Genomic DNA, 17210 nt, shown 5'->3' with positions numbered 1-17210 from the left:
GTGGGAACAGTCTTTTTAAATTAATGCTTGTATGGTGCTCAGCATAAAATGGCCTCATCGTATGAATGATATTCCCAAGACTGATATCTCATCCTCTCAAAACCCATTCTACCACAAATCATCAAAACAATCTAAAATAAAAATATCCCAGTTTAGTTTTACCCCCAAAAAGATTTCAGAATGGATATTTTTGTGGAAGGCATTCAGTTATTACAACAAATAAATTCTTAAAACAGATCCCTGACTAAACCATTACAGACTATTGTATTATTAATAAGTGAAGCGACTGTAAGAGTCACACTTCAATTGTCTTTTGTACATGCTCTGCAGAGAAAAATATACCAGTAGTTTATTTGATACAAACCATTTAACTTCTGTAAATACATGGTTTCTTACAAAAACAAAATATACTATGTAAGAGTAAAAAGGCTTTATCAGTCAATGTCAAAAAACAAAACAAAAATAACGCTCTTCAAAGTCACATGATTTCAAGGTAAAGAGATTCAGAGTGGCCCCAAAATTCAAAGGATGAAATGCTGGCCCTACTGAAGTTAATCAACTCCCATTTCAATGGGGCAAGGATTTCATCCTAAATCTTTGGTTTTATATTGCATTGGGAAGCAGATTACAAGACCTCTATGGTGAAAAAGTGAATGATCCAAAGAGAAATGTTTAGATCTTTAAAACATGAAACATATTTACTTCAAATGGGTTGTTTTTGCTTTTTTGGTTATTTTAATTAAAATGCCAGTTTCAGTTGGAATATAAAGGTAAAGTGTGTTTTTTCCCCCTCCTTGCATGTTTTAAACAACGGCAAGCTCAACTTTTCCCCTACAATTTTCCCTGTAGCTCACCATTTGGTTGAGATCAAGCAGGGGAAACTTCAGCTGTAAAAGGATCTATTTAAATACAATTACAATTGGTTTGGAGGAAGTTGTGTTTACATGAAGGCTAGAATGCAACTATACTTAGAGTTTCCACTATCCTGAAAAGGTAAAGCAGATAAAATACCAATGATTAATTTCAATGAAATGCAGTATCCTCATTTTCACCATTAGATTCACTCAAATACTTTTAAAAAATCAGGATACTACAGCAGATATTAATTAGCTGTAAAAATAGGCATCCTAAAATAATTTGTATTATAATTCTCCCCTTTTCAAAAGAGCTACATCTACACTAGCACTGAAATTCGAAAAATATGGCTCTCTTTCAAAAGAGTGCGCAAAGCTTCTACATGCACAATGTGCTCTGCATAATGCAGGACAGCTTTCGATTGCACTCCTTTGTTCCCATATTAGGAAGAAGGCCCCTTTCGAAATATTCTTTTGAAAGAGAATGCGTGTAGATGCTCCATGTTTCGCTGTTTTGAAAGAGGAGTCCTCCACGGTAGTAGGACTGCAGAGACACCCTGCCCTGCAGCAGTGGGGCTCTATGGTGTGTGCATCTGGCCGTGCTTAAAGCCCCACCGTCCCAGGAAGCCCTTTGCAAGAAGCTGGGAGCGTGCTTGCACCAGCTCAAGCACGAGCTCCAGCAAAACGCCCCATGGGCAGCTCCTTCCCACCCCCTCAAAGAAAAGCAATGGCCAGCAACCATCCTCCATGGGAGCCCAAGGCCCCCCCCCACCCAACCTACCTCAGGTGCTTAGCTCTTTCGAAAGAGTGCCTGTGGCTGTGTGAATGCTCCCTTTCAAAAGAGCTGGTCCGTCTTTCAAAAAAGCAGATTGTGGGCTCGATCTGCTTTTTGTGTGTGGATACGCTCTTTCGAAAAAATATCTTTCAAAAGGGATCAAATGGAATTACTCGAATGTTCATGTTTCGAAAAAGAGTTCTAGTGTAGACATCGCTAAGTGGAATGGTTCACTTGTAAATTATTATTTTAAAAATCTTGTATTGCAGTGTACTATTTTAAGGTTTAATTGTAACTCATTCAAACATTTAGCAAGTTGGTAATGCTTTCAAATCCAGCATCAAATCTTTCACTTGCTAAACACCAGATGAAATAAGAAACTTTGACTCCCTCAGAGGAAAAGTACTTCATTGTCTTCAGGAAGTTGAAAGTCTGAATAATTACAAATGCATCTTATGTTGATGTCTGAATGAATAACACATGCATGTGTTTATATTAATATCAGTAACATATTTCAAACCTATATTATTAAATGTTATATTGGGTCAAAATTAGAGAGCAATGTGTGCACAGAGGACGACATTGTGGCTTCCGGGTATAGCTGCTTGTAGTTTTGCGCAATATTCACTTCTTACTTGCTGAAATTATTTCAGCCCAATCCAAGGCATCTTTATAACCTCACATTCTTTTGTGCACTGTTATTTACACATAAAATATAATACACTCACAAAATTCCTCTGTTGTACTTAAGGGAATAAATCATAGGGTTCAATAACTGGAAGTCCCTAAAAGGAATCTCACGTAGAACCCTGGAAAGGAAGGCAGGTAGATGGTGGCAGGTGGATCAGATTGCCGATTCTGTCATTCATCTTCTTTGAGACGTTCATGTCCATTCCACATTAGGTTTTTGTGCTCACCACATGAATTGTTGCTGGAAGCTATTCAATCAACAGTACTCATAGGGGACCCATCTCTGGCCCTGTCTGGAGTGGTGCCTACATGATGCAGCATAAGAGGCTCCAACTGCTACTCTCATTCTCAGTTGACAGTAGGGAACGAGGGCAGGTTGTGGAACGGATAGTAGCAACACACCTCAAAAAACACCAGTTACACAAAGTCTACATCTACACTAGCCCAAATCTTCAAAATGGCCATGCAAATTGCCATTTCAAAAATTACTAATGAGGTGCTGAAAAGCATATTCAGCACTTTATTAGCATGCCGCCGGCCGTGGCTCTTCAAAATTGCCGCTTTTTGCTGCCGCTGTAGCCAGACAGAATCCCCCCTGCTCTACTCCATCTTGCCCCTCTTAGGTGCTTCAGAGCACAAAGGAGCAAAAGGACACAGCCCAGTCTTGGAATGCCTGAGAGCACAGATGTGCTGATCTCAAGCACAGTCTTTGATGCCTCAGAGCATAGACGGACTGCCTTATCATGACCCTGAACAGACCGAAACCAGACAACAAAAGACAAACGGGCTAGCAGATAACCAGGGCCTCAGGCTGCCCTTGGCTAGTACCGGTGATTGACACGCCTACACATCGTCCCAGGAGAGGAATCTCCCGCCAATAAGAAAAGAATGTCTAAATTATCTCCACCTCGCAGGTGTGAATTAAGCCCTTGAAACTCCCTGTGAGAACCAGCATCATGAGACGATCTAACACAACTGGCATCTTTAAGATAAGGAAGAGTGTAAGTGACCCAAGGGGTATAAAGAAGGGTCCAGCAGCGCCCTCTAATTGAGCTCCAACTACCTATACCTGCCAGTCAGAAAGGTCTTTGCCTCCCGAGGTCCCAGGGGACGCCCTCCTCGTACGTCTTCTTCCCGAGGGATTGAGTGACAGATGCTGGCCATGCCAAGTTGGGTAATGCAGGGGTGAGAATAAGACCTGATGTGTGTTTTTGGTTTTGTGCACATTTAATAATACATCTATGAATTAAAGTACTTTGTTATATGCTAGCTATTTGTAACTAAGAAGTGAAAATATAAGCCTTGTAACCATAAGAGTTAAGCTTTCTTATCAAATAAATAGTAACTGTTTAAGTTTTAACCTGGCTCTTCCTGTTACTGTGTAAACCGAATGCAAACACAAGAACCCAGCTGGTTTTCGGCTGTATTAGTGTGGCCACTGGTGATGCATACTGACAGCTGAGTGCTGAGTCGTGCCGCCTCCATGGGGAAGACTCTTGGGGCACCCGTCAGCCTCCCTGGCTGCCTGCTGCAAAGGGACTCTCTGTCCTAGCAGTTAAAGACTCGGGTGATAAATCCTTGGGGCATCCGTCAGCCCCCCATGGCTGCCCGCTGCGAAAGGACTGTCTGTCCTAGCAGTTAAAGACTCAGACGAAGTGAGGGCACACATGGTATCTTACCCGCCGGCCATTGGCTAACAGCTGCGTGGCTTGTCCAGACGGGGGTCCTTTTCGAAAGGACCTTGGGAACTTTGAAATCCCCTTATTCCTACAAGTGCCACCAGCAAATAGGAATAAGGGGATTTCGAAGTTCCCAGGGTCCTTTCAAAAAGGACCCCCATCTGGACAAGCTACGCAGAAGCAAAAAGTGGCAATTTGGAAGAGCCAAGCTGACGGCATGCTAAGAGGCGGTGAATATGCATTTCAGCACCTCATTAGTAATCTTCGAAATGGCCATTTGAATGGCCCTTTCAAAGATTTGGGCTAGCGTACACATGGCCAACAGATCTTTTCTTCTTCAGAGTGGTTGCTCATGTCCATTTCAAATTAGGTGATCTCAAGTAGTACCTGTGCAGGTAGGTAGTAGTTCACAGCTGTGTAGACTGTAACTCAACTTTGCCAAGCCCAGTGTCATCTCCAGCCTGTTGAGTTGTGGCATAATGAGACATGAACATGTATACAAAGAATCATGTCGTTACTCTGCACATGTCCTGGATTAGAATGTGTGCCAGGAAGGCCACTGAAGACATCTGTGCTCTAGCTCAATGGCCTTGGATGACTGGCAGCTGGAGAACCTTTGACAGCTTGTAACAGGCCCTTATGCAAGAGGTGATCCAACTGGAAATTCTCAGAGAAGAAATTGGGAGGTCCTTCATGCTATCTGCTGTAGCAATGAAGAATTGGGTCTATTTGAGGAAAGGCTTGACACACTATAAATGAAAGGTCAAGGAACTCCAGATGTCATGCAAATGCCTCTCTTCCACTGGTTTGGGACAGAAGATAGACAAGAACATATTGTGATTCACATAGAAGACAGACACCACTTTTGGCAAGAAGGCTGGGTGGGGCACAGCTGGACACTGTCTTTACAAAGTTTGTATAAGATGGTGCCAAGGTGATGGGATAAGTACCCACTGAGATGATCTGCTAGGGTATTCCTAGCACCAGGGTGGTGACCAGCTTCCAGATGAACGTCATAGCTAATGCACAAGTCCCAGAGACAGAGTGCCTCCTGGCAGATGAGCATGCTCCTTCCTTGCCTGTTCTGTAGAACACTGAAGCTGTGTTGGAACTTTAGAGTGGTCATTGACTAGCCAGTTGTCAAGGTACAGATAAATTTGGAAAACTCAGTGCCTGAGATAAACCTTGCCATGTACTTGGTAAACACCCTTGGTGCAGTAGCCAGACGAAATAAGACGACTAAATCTGTGGAATGCAGAACCCACCAGAAAACAAAAAGTGTCTGTGCCTTGGGAAGATTGTTTGGAGTGGGTGAAGCCTGACTGGTTGGAGGGTGGGGGAGAGGGCTCATGTGTTGTTGATACCCTCAGGTTTTGTGTGTGACAAGTCCTGCCAAGGCTGGCTCCCTTGCTCCTGAGGTGGTTGTGGTTTCTACCATTTATGTACTGAGCCCAGCCTATGATAGAGTCCCAATTCTAAGAGTGGGAGGGGAGTCCATGTAATTTGCTATCTGTCTGGTCTGCAAGAAAGGCCTGGTTGTCAAAGGGGATGGTCCTGAATCAACTGCTGAACTTGGTGGATAGCCCAGAGAGGAGTAGCCAGAAAGCTTGCTACATGGAGATGGTGGACATTATAGTGCAAGTGGCAGAGTCTGCAGCATTAAATGCAGCTTAGAGAGCCCCTTCGCAGTGGATTGCCCTCATCGAGGATCACACAGACTTCTTTACGGGAACCATCAAAGAGGCATTCTCAAACGTGGGCATGGTCTGCTACATATTAAAATCATAACAGTCCAGGAGAGCCTGGTGATTGGCCACCTTCAAGTGAAGGTCTGAGGAAGAATAAATTTTTCATCCCAACTAGTCCAGCCTTTTGCAGTCTATTTTTGTGGATATCTCCAGGTTGCCCTTGACATTCTCTGTGGTTAACAGTCTTAACCATTAGGGACTTTGGGGCTGGGTGGGAGTACTGGTATACATACCCTTTAACTGGGACAAGAGACTTTTGCTCTTCTTGCTTAGACATTGGGGGGTGGGGCAGAGCAGAGGGGTATACTGCAAGGCATTAGTTATTTTTGACACCTCTTTGCAAAAGGGGAGGTCCAACCTAGAAGGGACTGTATACCAGTGGACATCAAACATGGAGTCTGCCTGCTCCTCCAACTCCTCCCTCTGCATGCCAAGGTTCGACATAACCCTCTTTAGTAGTTCCTGGTGTGCCTTAGAGTTATCCCGAAGAACAGCATGAGAGATTCCAGTGATAACTTTATTTGGTGACAAGAAAAAGGAGGCCAGTGCCATGCATTGTATGGTACCCACTTGTAGCCCAGCAGGTTGACACCCTTAATTCACATGGACTTGAGGTGTTCTTTCCCCTGAGGCCCCAAGCATAACAGGATTGTGAAGCCACCAGACTGTCCAAAACTTCTGATACTGAGTGGGCCAGCTGCAGGGGTCCAAGGCTACCATGGAGCAGGCCATTGGGCCTGGGGCCATTGGACAGGGTTCAGTGTTGATGAAGGCACTGAAAATCTGGGAGTCTGTCCCGCAATACCAAGTGCTGCTCCACACTGGAGCCATATCCTGAATGGTTGGTACCCAGTGATCAGGGGGATCTTCCTGAACACAATGAAACCTGTCTCAGGGACCAGTGGTGAGGTCCATGGATCCTATGATCTGAATGCTCTCGGGACATGTCATAGTGAGCCAGCAATGCAATGGGTCAGCCCTGATATTCTTGCCAGGAAGCATATGCCTCGATGTCAAGTAACCAGCAATGTCCGCCTCAACTCCTGCTGTCAGTGTCCAAGGTCCAGTGACTGAAGAGGGCTCAGACGTGATTCCTCCTCAAATCCAAGGTGCGCCAGCTTCCAGCAGGTGACCAATGTCAGAACATCCCCTGTGATGGCAAACAGTACCAATAGGACAATGGTGGACGTAAGGGTAGCAAGGTAGGCTTACTTTGAGGTTCAGGCACTGCTGGAGCTTGGTGTGGGTGGTTCCAGAAGCATCAGGATTTCCTGCACAACCTGAAGATCTTCAGGTGTTGATGGTGAGTGATATTTCTATGTCTGGACTTCTAGGCAAGGAAATAGGATGAGATGAACCATTCAACATGAGCTTGACCCCAAGACCAGTCCTTCCCCTTCCAGGGAGCAGGAGATCAACACCTACCAGCCTTCTTTGGTTTCTTGGCCAGTACTGCAGTGTGGAATGGGTGATACCTCACTGAAAATGCTGATGGGGGACTATGCACCAGCACTGTGGTGCTAAGTCAGACCTCTGTGCTGGGGCCAGAGAGAGTGCTGACTTCATCAGGAGTGCTTTTAGCCTGACCTTGTTTCTTCTTACTCCTAGGCTTAAAGGACCTACAATGTGACACTTGATGCTTATGTGCCCTTCACCAAGGCACCTGAGACAGCTTCTGTTGTAGATCATGTAGATCACTGATAGGCACAGGGCATTTACAAAGTTCACAGGGCTTAAAGCCTGGTGCCATGGGCACAACCCATACGCCTGGTTGGGTCCAAGATGGGACTAACAAAACCCTCATACTGCTAAGAGCTAACTAACTATTACTACCTGTTTATGATAAAATAAAGTTTCTACAAACAAAGCTGAAGCAACACTAGTAAAAGCAGGGAATGCTCCTGCACTATCACTGGTAGCAAGAAGGAACAGAGTGAGGGGAATGGGTGGTGCTCCTTGTACTGAGCAACGTGGGTGTCACTCAAAAGGGTGTCAGAGATTCTCCCCTAAAGATACTGTTGAGGAAAAAAACTTCCAGGACCGAGTCATGTTGTGAGCACACACATGTAATGGACAAGAGGAAGCACTCAAACAAGAAACCTGGAATGTGCCCTTTAACCTTAGGTCTTTATCTTTCAATCAGAGCATTTCAGGGCTACACATTGCCACAATTGTGTACTTAAAACACAATGGCCGTGTCTACACTAGCCCCAAACTAACGAAGCGCTGAAATACATAGTCAGTGCTTCATTAGCATGTGGGCGGCTGCGGCACTTTGAAATTGACGCGGCTCGCCACCACACGGCTCGTCCAGATGGGGCTCCTTTTCAAAAGGAACCTGGCTACTTCGAAGTCCCCTTATTCCCATCTGCTCATAGGAATAAGGGGACTTCAAAGTAGGCGGGGTCCTTTCGAAAAGGAGTCCCATCTGGACGAGCCAATGGCTGTGTCTACACTTGCCACTTCCGGAAGGGGCATGGTAATGAACTGAGCGGAAGATGCAAATGAGGCACAGATTAAAATATCTCGTGCCTTATTTGCACATTCTTGTGAGATTTCACTTCTGGAAGATCCCCTTCAGAAGCAAAAGCTGCCATGTAGATGGGGCTCCTTAGGAAGGAAACAGTGGTCCTTCTGAAGGTAATCCCCGCCTTCTGGAAGATCCTTCTTCTGCAAACTTGTGGGGGAGATTCCCAGTCAGGGGATTTCCTTTTGGGGAATTTCCTTCAGAAGGACTCCTGTTTCCTTCCACAGGAGCTCTGTCTACACATGCAGCAGCACTGCATTGATGGCGTGCATGACCGCCTTGGGAGGAAGGGTGTACAATCTCATGAGAACATAAGAACATAAGAATGGCCATACTGGGTCAGACCAAAGGTCCATCAAGCCCAGCATCCCATCTGCCGACGGTGGCCAATGCCAGGTGCCCCAGAGAAGGAGAACAGAAGACAAGTGATTTATCTCCTGCCATCCATCTCCTGCCCTTGTTATGAAGGCTAGGGCACCATACTTTATCCCTGGCTAATAGCCATTTATGGACCTGACCTGCAAAAATTTATCAAGCTCTTTTTTAAACCCTAATAGAGTCCTGGCCTTCACAGCCTCCTCGGGCAAGGAGTTCCACAGGTTGACTGTGCGCTGTGTGAAGAAAAATTTCCTTTTATTAGTTTTGAACCTACTACCCATCAATTTCATTTGGTGTCCCCTAGTTCTTGTATTATGGGAAAAGGTAAATAATTTTTCTATATTCACTTTCTCCACACCATTCATGATTTTATATACCTCTATCATATCGCCCCTCAATCGCCTCTTTTCCAAACTGAAAAGTCCCAGTCTCTCTAGCCTCTCCCCATATGGGACCCTTTCCAAGCCCCTAATCATCTTAGTCGCCCTTTTCTGAACCTTTTCTAATGCCAATATATCTTTTTTGAGGTGAGGAGACCACATCTGCACGCAGTACTCGAGATGTGGGCGTACCATAGTTTTATATAGGGGAAGTATGATATCTTTTGTCTTATTATCGATCCCTTTTTTAATAATTCCTAACATCCTATTTGCCTTACTAACTGCCGCTGCACACTGCGTGGATGTCTTCAGAGAACTATCCACTATAACTCCAAGATCCCTTTCCTGATCTGTCGTAGCTAAATTTGACCCCATCATGTAGTACGTGTAATTTGGGTTATTTTTTCCAACATGCATTACCTTACACTTACCCACATTAAATTTCATTTGCCATTTTGCTGCCCAATCACTCAGTTTGCTGAGATCTTTTTGTAGTTCTTCACAATCCCTTTTGCTTTTGACTGTCCTGAACAACTTGGTGTCATCTGCAAACTTTGCCACCTCACTGCTTACCTCATTTTCTAGATCATTGATGAACAAGTTGAACAGGATCGGTCCCAGGACTGAGCCCTGGGGAACACCACTAGTTACCCCCCTCCATGAGGGCTTTGGGGAGTGTTCCCAGGGAGCCCCATCTACACGGCAGTTTTTGCTTTCAGAAGGGGATCTTCCAGACATGAGATCTTGTGAGAATATGCAAATGAGATGAGAAATATTTTAATCCATGCCTCATTTGCTTCTTCTGCTCTGTTCATTACTATGCCCCTTCTGGGAGTGGGGGACAAGTGTTGATTCAGCCAATGAGTTGTAGGAGAAAGGTCTTAGTTCCAGTTTGCATTTGAAATTGAAAGGGATGACTGATATAATAAAAACTGCTTAACATTTAGCATAAGTATATGAATCTAAATTAACAGTATTTGGTACAAATGTTTAAAATGCAGGAAATATTTCAATATAAAATATATATTTTCAATACACATTATGCAATTTGTACCAAAATTATTTACTGCTTCTTGAATCTACATCTAAAAAGGTTTCTGCTAAACATCATAAATACCAACAGAAACAATGCTTCTTTTATAAGAATACTAGTACCACCAGAAAATAAAAACAGTATAATTTGAGTTAAAAACTTACTTTCTGCAGTTTGTATTATTATCTCATCAAGTTCTTTTTCCAGTTTTTCATAAGTGTTTAGCCTTGCCTGATGCTCAGAATTCTGTGCCTGAAGTTCAGTAATGCGTGTCTCGCTAGATGCTTGAAGGCTATAAAACTCCTTAGTAAGAACCTGTGAGAATGAATAATAAAACAAATACAATGGGCAGGAAATCAAGATGATAAGTGGTTTTTGAGGAAGATGAAAACATGTATGTAAAAGATTTAGTAGATTAAACTTTAAAGATAACAGGTTTTCAGTTTCTTTTTTAAAAGTTCAACAATGTGTCATTCAGAAAAGGGGAAAGATCCTTCTTAACAGCAGCTAGTCACTAAGGCTATGTCTACACTAGAACCCACCTTTCAAAAGGGGGGATGCCAATGAGACACTTCGGGACATGCTAATGAAGCACTGCAATGAATATGCAGCACCTCATTAGCATAATGGCACCCACAGCACGCTTCAAAAGTGGCTCGAAGTGCCGCAGACACCCTTACATTAATGAGGTGCTGCATATTAATGGTAATACCTCATTAGCATATCCCAGGGTATCTCAGTAGCATCCCCCTTTCCAAAAGGGGGTGCTAGTGTAGACATGGTCTAAATATAATACCTTGGACAGATCTGCTCTTTAGAGCCATGTGGCAAGACATCTGACAACTCTTTAAAATGCTAGTGATTTCATGAACTTTCTACTTCATGACATAACCAAAGTCCTCATGAGAGGAGGAGAGTCAAAAAAAAAAGTATAATGGATAAAAAAGGGGCTTAATACAAAGCATTGTAAGTAATGGAAAGAATTTGTTGTTTATTTTGACTAGTTCAAGAGACTTATTAATAAAAGGATAAACACATAATTATCACAATTAGATATTTATGATACACTTATTTCTTATAAACAGAGAACTAAAGTTAATACATCATTAACACAAGACTATAAGAAATAATTAGTGCAATAAGCTTGAGGACTTAAATTAAATAGGCGCATACTCTAAAATAAAATAAAAGCTGCAAATGCCTATATGCAAATGTGAGAATTTTAAAAGCATTAACAGGTGACCTAGAATGCCTGGAAATGGAAAAAGACCTTGACTAAGTAAACATTATTGAAAACACTGGAATGACAAAAATGCAATTATTTAATAGCTAGCTATTACGGCAGGCTGAGGCCAGGGGAGGAAAGACACGAGTAAAAACAGGACAGATTTGAAGCCGACAATCAGAGTGGGAGCAGCTGAAGAGTAGGCTGATCCCACTGAGGGCTATCTTTATAAATCCTTTCCCATGCAGGCCAAGGGCAGGGGGAGGGGAGAGTGTGAGAGATGATTGAGGAGAGCATAGGAGGTGAGGGGAGAGAAGCAAGAGGAGTTTTTCTAGGAACAGCAGAGGAGGGGAGGAGTTTTCAGCATCAAGGGACTTGGGTCCCTGTCCAGGTGGCCCTGAGATTCAACGTGAGGTGGAAAAGAACTGATCACCTGGGGAGGGAGGGGAGCCAATCCAGGAGGGGGTATCTGCTGCTGCTGCCGCCACTACCTGGAGGCAGTACTGGGGGTGGGGCAGGGAAATCATATGGGAAAGTGACCCAGGGAGAAGAGCTGCAGGGTTGAACGCAAGGGGAGCCCTTCCCCAACAGTAGCAGCCACACAAGGTCCCTGGGCTAGAACGCAGAATGAGTGGGCAGAGTCCAGGTTCTCCCCAGACCACCATCCCCCCCAACCACCCTGTGCCAAGAAAGGCAATGGCGTCCTTGCCATGGGGCCAGTGGACTGAATAGAGGCCCGAAGCCCAGGAATGTGCTTAACCATACCACACTATGTACTATACAGTATGGAAAAATAGATGGAATAAACGGAAGAGTACGCAGGATATGGAGATTACTTACTTATAACCAAAGTTCTTAAGCGTGAAATCTGCATATTCTCATCTTGGCACATGGTGTCAAGAGATGCCACTGAACAATGAAGACTTCTATGAGTAATAAGTTAGCTAACAGTTCAATGCCCTCTTTCTATCTTTCACCGGGCTAGAGCATTAGCTGTTGCCATCTCATTTCCTTCACCTCTAAATGTAAAGCAATATGTAGATGAAACCCTGCAGAAGAGGATAGGCAGGCAAGTGAGTGAATATGCAGAGTCCACTTTGAAGAACCTGTGTCACATGTAAATAACCTCTACTTCTACTTTGAGTATCCCTCTGTATATTTTCAGACAGCATATATACTGAAAACTGGAGAGTAGATAAGGTGTCCCAGGGAAAGATGGACTCTAGAACTGGTCTACCAGACTGGACAACCAATTTAATCATGTTATCTAACAAATAATGTTTAACAATATGGACTGAACACTACATAAATGCTTTAGAAATTTCAGTTAGTGAGACCTCATGTACACTGCCTGACCAATTTAGGTAATACCTATATGGAAACTGTATTCCCAGTTACCTAAATAACAAATAAAATTTGTGTGAAAATGCAAAATTGTTGGTCCTAACCATTTTTCTTAATCCAAAAAATGTCATTTGGATTTGCCTTTATTTGAATGACATCCTGGAAAATTGTTGAAAGAGTAACATTGATATGGAAATTGAACATTATTTTTGGTATGCATCTTGGATGTGGGGGAAGAACTACTTTCTTTTTATAATGATTCATAAAAGGAGGCCTAGTCGTTAAGGCATAAAGGTCACTGATATCCTGGTTGATGTTACTGGTTTAATAAACTAAAGGGCTTAACTGAAAAATGAAATAGAGAAGAAGAAAATAAAGGCTTAAAGGTGAAGATAAAAGATTTGATAGTACTGTACTAAGTTCAGATCCCATAATAAATTCTCTCACCAGGAAACACAAATTTAGTAAATCTTTGGCTAAAAAGCTTTGATAATATCATGCAAGAATATGGTATTACAGTATATTTGCAAATGAAAAGCTGTGATTCTTGTCATCCGCCAAAATCAGAAATTACTCCAATACAGACTGAACACGCACTCACAAAGAATCAACACCTAATAAGATAGAAAGTGAAAATCTTTTCTATTTAAAATCATAACTTTTTATAGCTACCTTTTCAACCACCACCACCACCAGCAGCAGCCTGGGCTCAGTGTCTGTTGCTGTCCAATGCCTCCCTCACAATTTCCTTCCATCTTCTCCTGTCCAGTGCGGAGTGGCTTAGATTCTGTAGACTAGCTCGGCGCCAATCTACTATATCATCTACCCATTCTGGGGGGGCGGGGTCTGCCTCTCCTATTCTAACTGTCCATTATGCCAAATATCAGGGTCTTGATTTTTTGTTCGTCATTCATTCTGCAGATATGCCCAAATAGCTGTAAAGAAAAGTTACTCACCGTAGTAACAGTGGTTCTTCGAGATGTGTCCCCGTGGGTGCTCCACAATAGGTGTCGGGCTTGCCTGGCGCCGCAGATCAGATCTTCCAAGCAGTTTGTGCCGGACCGCGCATGCACCGGCGCGCGCCGCTCCCTTGCACGCTCCTGGCCACGTGCGCGATCCGGTCCCCACCAGTTCCTCGACCAACAGCCTCGGGTGCCCCTGCAAAACACTAACAGAGATCCGAAGCGGGGAGGATGGGCGGGTAGTGGAGCACCCACAGGGACACATCTCGAAGAACCACCGTTACTACGGTGAGTAACTTTTCTTTCTTCTTCGAGTGTCCCCGTGGGTGCTCCACAATAGGTGACTACCCAGCAGTAACCCAAGATAGGAGGTGGGCAATCGGATTATGTGCAGCTTGTCCCCGAGAGGACCGCTGTCGAGAGACGGGTATCCTCTTGGAATACCCTGTGAAGGGCGTAATGTTTGGTGAAGGTGTCGTAGGATGACCAGGTCGCCGCTCTGCAAATGTCTTTTAACGCAACGCCCTTGAAAAAGGCTGTTGATGCCGCCACCGCCCTAGTAGAATGAGCCCTGGGAGTGGCCAATACAGGAGTCTTTTTGAGCTCGTAGCACATTTTTATGCAGGATACAATGTGCTTTGAGATTCTCTGCGAGGAGAGACCTTCTCCTTTCGATTTGGGAGCGAGAGAGACTAGGAGTCTATCCGTTTTCCGGAAGGACTTGGTCCTGTCTACGTAGAAGGCTAGCGCCCTCCTCACGTCCAGGAGGTGTAGGCGTGCCTCTTTGTTGGAGTTATGAGGCTTTGGATAAAACGAGGGTAGAACAATAGGTTCGTTAATGTGAAACTCGGAACAAACTTTGGGAACAAAGGCTGGATGCAGCCGTATGGTTACCGCCTCCTTGGAAAAAACAGTGCAGGGTGGCGTTGCCATGACTGCTGCGAGCTCGCTCACCCTACGAGCTGACGTAATTGCAAGAAGAAAGGTCGTCTTTATTGTAAGGAGGCAGAGGGGAACCGTGGCCAAGGGCTCGAACGGTGGTCCCATTAGCGTGGTAAGCACCAGGTCCAAGTTCCACGAAGGTGGAATCGGTTTCCGAGGGGGGTATAGGTTTACCAACCCTTTGAGGAACCTGGTAACCATAGGATGGGCGAACACCGTGTGCCCTTCCTCCTCATGTCTGAACGCCGAGATGGCGGCAAGGTGGACCTTCAACGAGGATAGCGAGAGCCCTCCTCTCTTGAGGTCCAGTAAATACTCTAGTATTGTAGGTATAGGCACCAAAAGGGGGGCCAGCTGTTTGGTAGAACACCAAGCCGTGAAGCGAGTCCATTTTTGCTTGTAGGTCTTCCTGGTGGAAGTCCTCCTGCTACTTTCTAGGACTTGCTGTACTTCCACTGTGCATGTGCTCTCTAGGGAGCTGAGCCATGGATTAACCACGCTTGCAGTCGCAGGCTTTGGGAGTGCGGGTGCACTATGGACCCCTGGGCTTGCGTGAGCAGATCCGGCGCCACCGGAAGAGGCGTCAGTGGACGGTCCGACATGTGCAGGAGTAGGGGGAACCATTGTTGTCGATCCCACGTTGGGACTATCAGGATCATCCGGGCCCTTTCCCTCCTGGCTTTCTGCAAGACTTTGTGGATCAGCACTGTGGGAGGAAACGCATAAAGCAGGGGGCCCCTCCACGGGATCGCGAACGCGTCCCCCAGGGACCCCCATCCCAGTCCTGCCCTGGAGCAGAATCGTGGGCACTTCTTGTTGTGCTGAGTGGCAAACAGGTCTATTTGGGGAAAACCCCATGCGTGGAAAATCGGCCGTAGCAGATCGGGACGGATCTGCCACTCGTGTGTGAGTGCAAAACGCCTGCTCAGCTGGTCTGCCTTCACATTGTGCACACCCGGCAAGTATGAGGCTTTCAAGATTATATTGTTGGCGATGCACCAGTTCCATAAGCGCATTGCTTCCGCGCATAAGGCACGGGATCGAGCTCCTCCTTGCCTGTTTATATAAAACATGGTGGAGGTATTGTCTGTACTGATCCCGACGACTTTGCCTTGTATGCGGTCTCGAAAGTGTCTGCAGGCGTTGAACACTGCTCTGAGCTCCAGTATATTTATGTGTAGTGACTGTTCCGTGGGTGACCACAGTCCTTGAGTCACCTCTTCGCCCATGTGCGCTCCCCACCCTATGAGGGAGGCATCTGTAGTGAGAAAAACCGATATTTGCGGCTGGTGGAAGGGTACCCCTGTTAGCAGGTTCCTGGGGTTTACCCACCATTGTAGGGATTTGCGCACCCCGGCTGTGGGCGACGCCACCCTGTGAACGGTGTGTACTGCCGGTTTGTATACACTCGCCAGCCAGGGCTGCATGCTGCGCATGTGTAACCTGGCGTTCTGTACTACGAACGTCGCCGCTGCCATGTGGCCCAGCAGCTGCAAGCACGTCAAGACCGGCACCGTAGGGCTGAAGGTGATGACCTGCACGAGGGAGCCGATGGCCCGAAAGCGAGCCTCTGGTAGATATACTCTCGCTGTAACCGAGTTTATGCGAGCCCCTATGAACTCTATGTCCTGTGTGGGGTCTATTTTTGATTTTGCCAGATTGATAACCAGGCCGAGTGAAGAGAACGTGTTTGCTGTGACGCGTATCATGCGCAGAACCTCCCCCTTAGAGGCCCCTTTGAGCAGGCAGTCGTCCAGATACGGGAAAATAAATACCCCCTGTCTGTGCAGGTAGGCTGAAACCACTGCCAAGGTCTTGGTGAAGACTCTGGGGGCCGAGGAGAGGCCAAACGGTAGGACCTTGTATTGGAAGTGTTCATTGCCTACCATGAACCGGAGGAATCGCCGGTGAGCCAGATGGATAGTTATGTGGAAGTACGCGTCTTGTAAATCGAGGGCTGCGAACCAGTCTCCATCGTCCAGTGCTGTAAGGATGGAGGCGATTGTGGTCAAACTTGTGGCCTTTGGCCCCGCCCCGAGGACGCACGGCTCTGTTGGGAACGTCGCCTGGGAGTTCTGTACTGCTGGTGCTGTTGATGTCGCCCTTGCTCGTAACCCCTGTGGTACTGGGGGCGCTGTTGCTAGTACTGGTACTGTCTTTGTTGAGGGTAGTACCTTTTCTTTGTGTATGGAGGGGTGTAAATCCCCAGGGTCCTGAGTGTGGCTCTTGAATTTTTACTGGAATGAAGGACCGAGTCAGTTGATTCAGCAAACAGCTTCTGCGAGTCGAAGGGAAGGTCAACTATCTTCGCCTGCAGATCCCTCGGTATACCCGAAGTCTGGAGCCAGGACTCCCTTCGCATCACCACTGCCGTTGCTGTGGAGAGTGCTGCTGTGTCCGCAACGTCCAGGGCGATCTGAACTCCCGCCCTCGAGGCCGCGTAGCCTTCTTGCACTATGGCCTTGAGCACCGGCTTTTTGTCCTCTGGAAGCGAGTCCATGAGGGAGGTTAACCTGGAATAGTTGTCGAAATTATGGTTCGCTAAGTGCGCTGCGTAATTTGCCATTCGCAACGTTAAAGTGGAGGAGGAGTAGACCTTTCTGCCGAACAGCTCTAGCTTCTTGGCATCTTTGTCTGTTCCCCCTGTCCTGAATTGAGATGTCTTTGATCTTT

The 17210-nt window shown here is 45.7% G+C and overlaps 1 protein-coding gene across 6 annotated transcripts in view; it reads right to left on the bottom strand.

The window, feature by feature from the left end:
* Window positions 1–17210, bottom strand: part of PIBF1 (progesterone immunomodulatory binding factor 1) — a 225793-nt gene that overhangs the window by 112827 nt on the left and 95756 nt on the right. For all 6 annotated transcript variants that reach the window (XR_012643092.1, XM_074982867.1, XM_074982868.1 and 3 more), the window contains one exon: window positions 10229–10379. Coding sequence is in view for 5 of the 6 variants with exons in the window: in XM_074982867.1 (XP_074838968.1) it covers window positions 10229–10379 (151 nt within the window). In the remaining variant the exon portion in view is untranslated. The remainder of the gene's footprint in view (window positions 1–10228; window positions 10380–17210) is intronic.

The sequence above is a fragment of the Carettochelys insculpta genome, chromosome 1, assembly GCF_033958435.1.
Source record: "Carettochelys insculpta isolate YL-2023 chromosome 1, ASM3395843v1, whole genome shotgun sequence".
NCBI classification, from domain to species: Eukaryota; Metazoa; Chordata; order Testudines; family Carettochelyidae; genus Carettochelys; species Carettochelys insculpta.
Note: the sequence above shows the minus strand (reverse complement) of the source record. Positions and strands in the feature narration are given on the sequence as shown.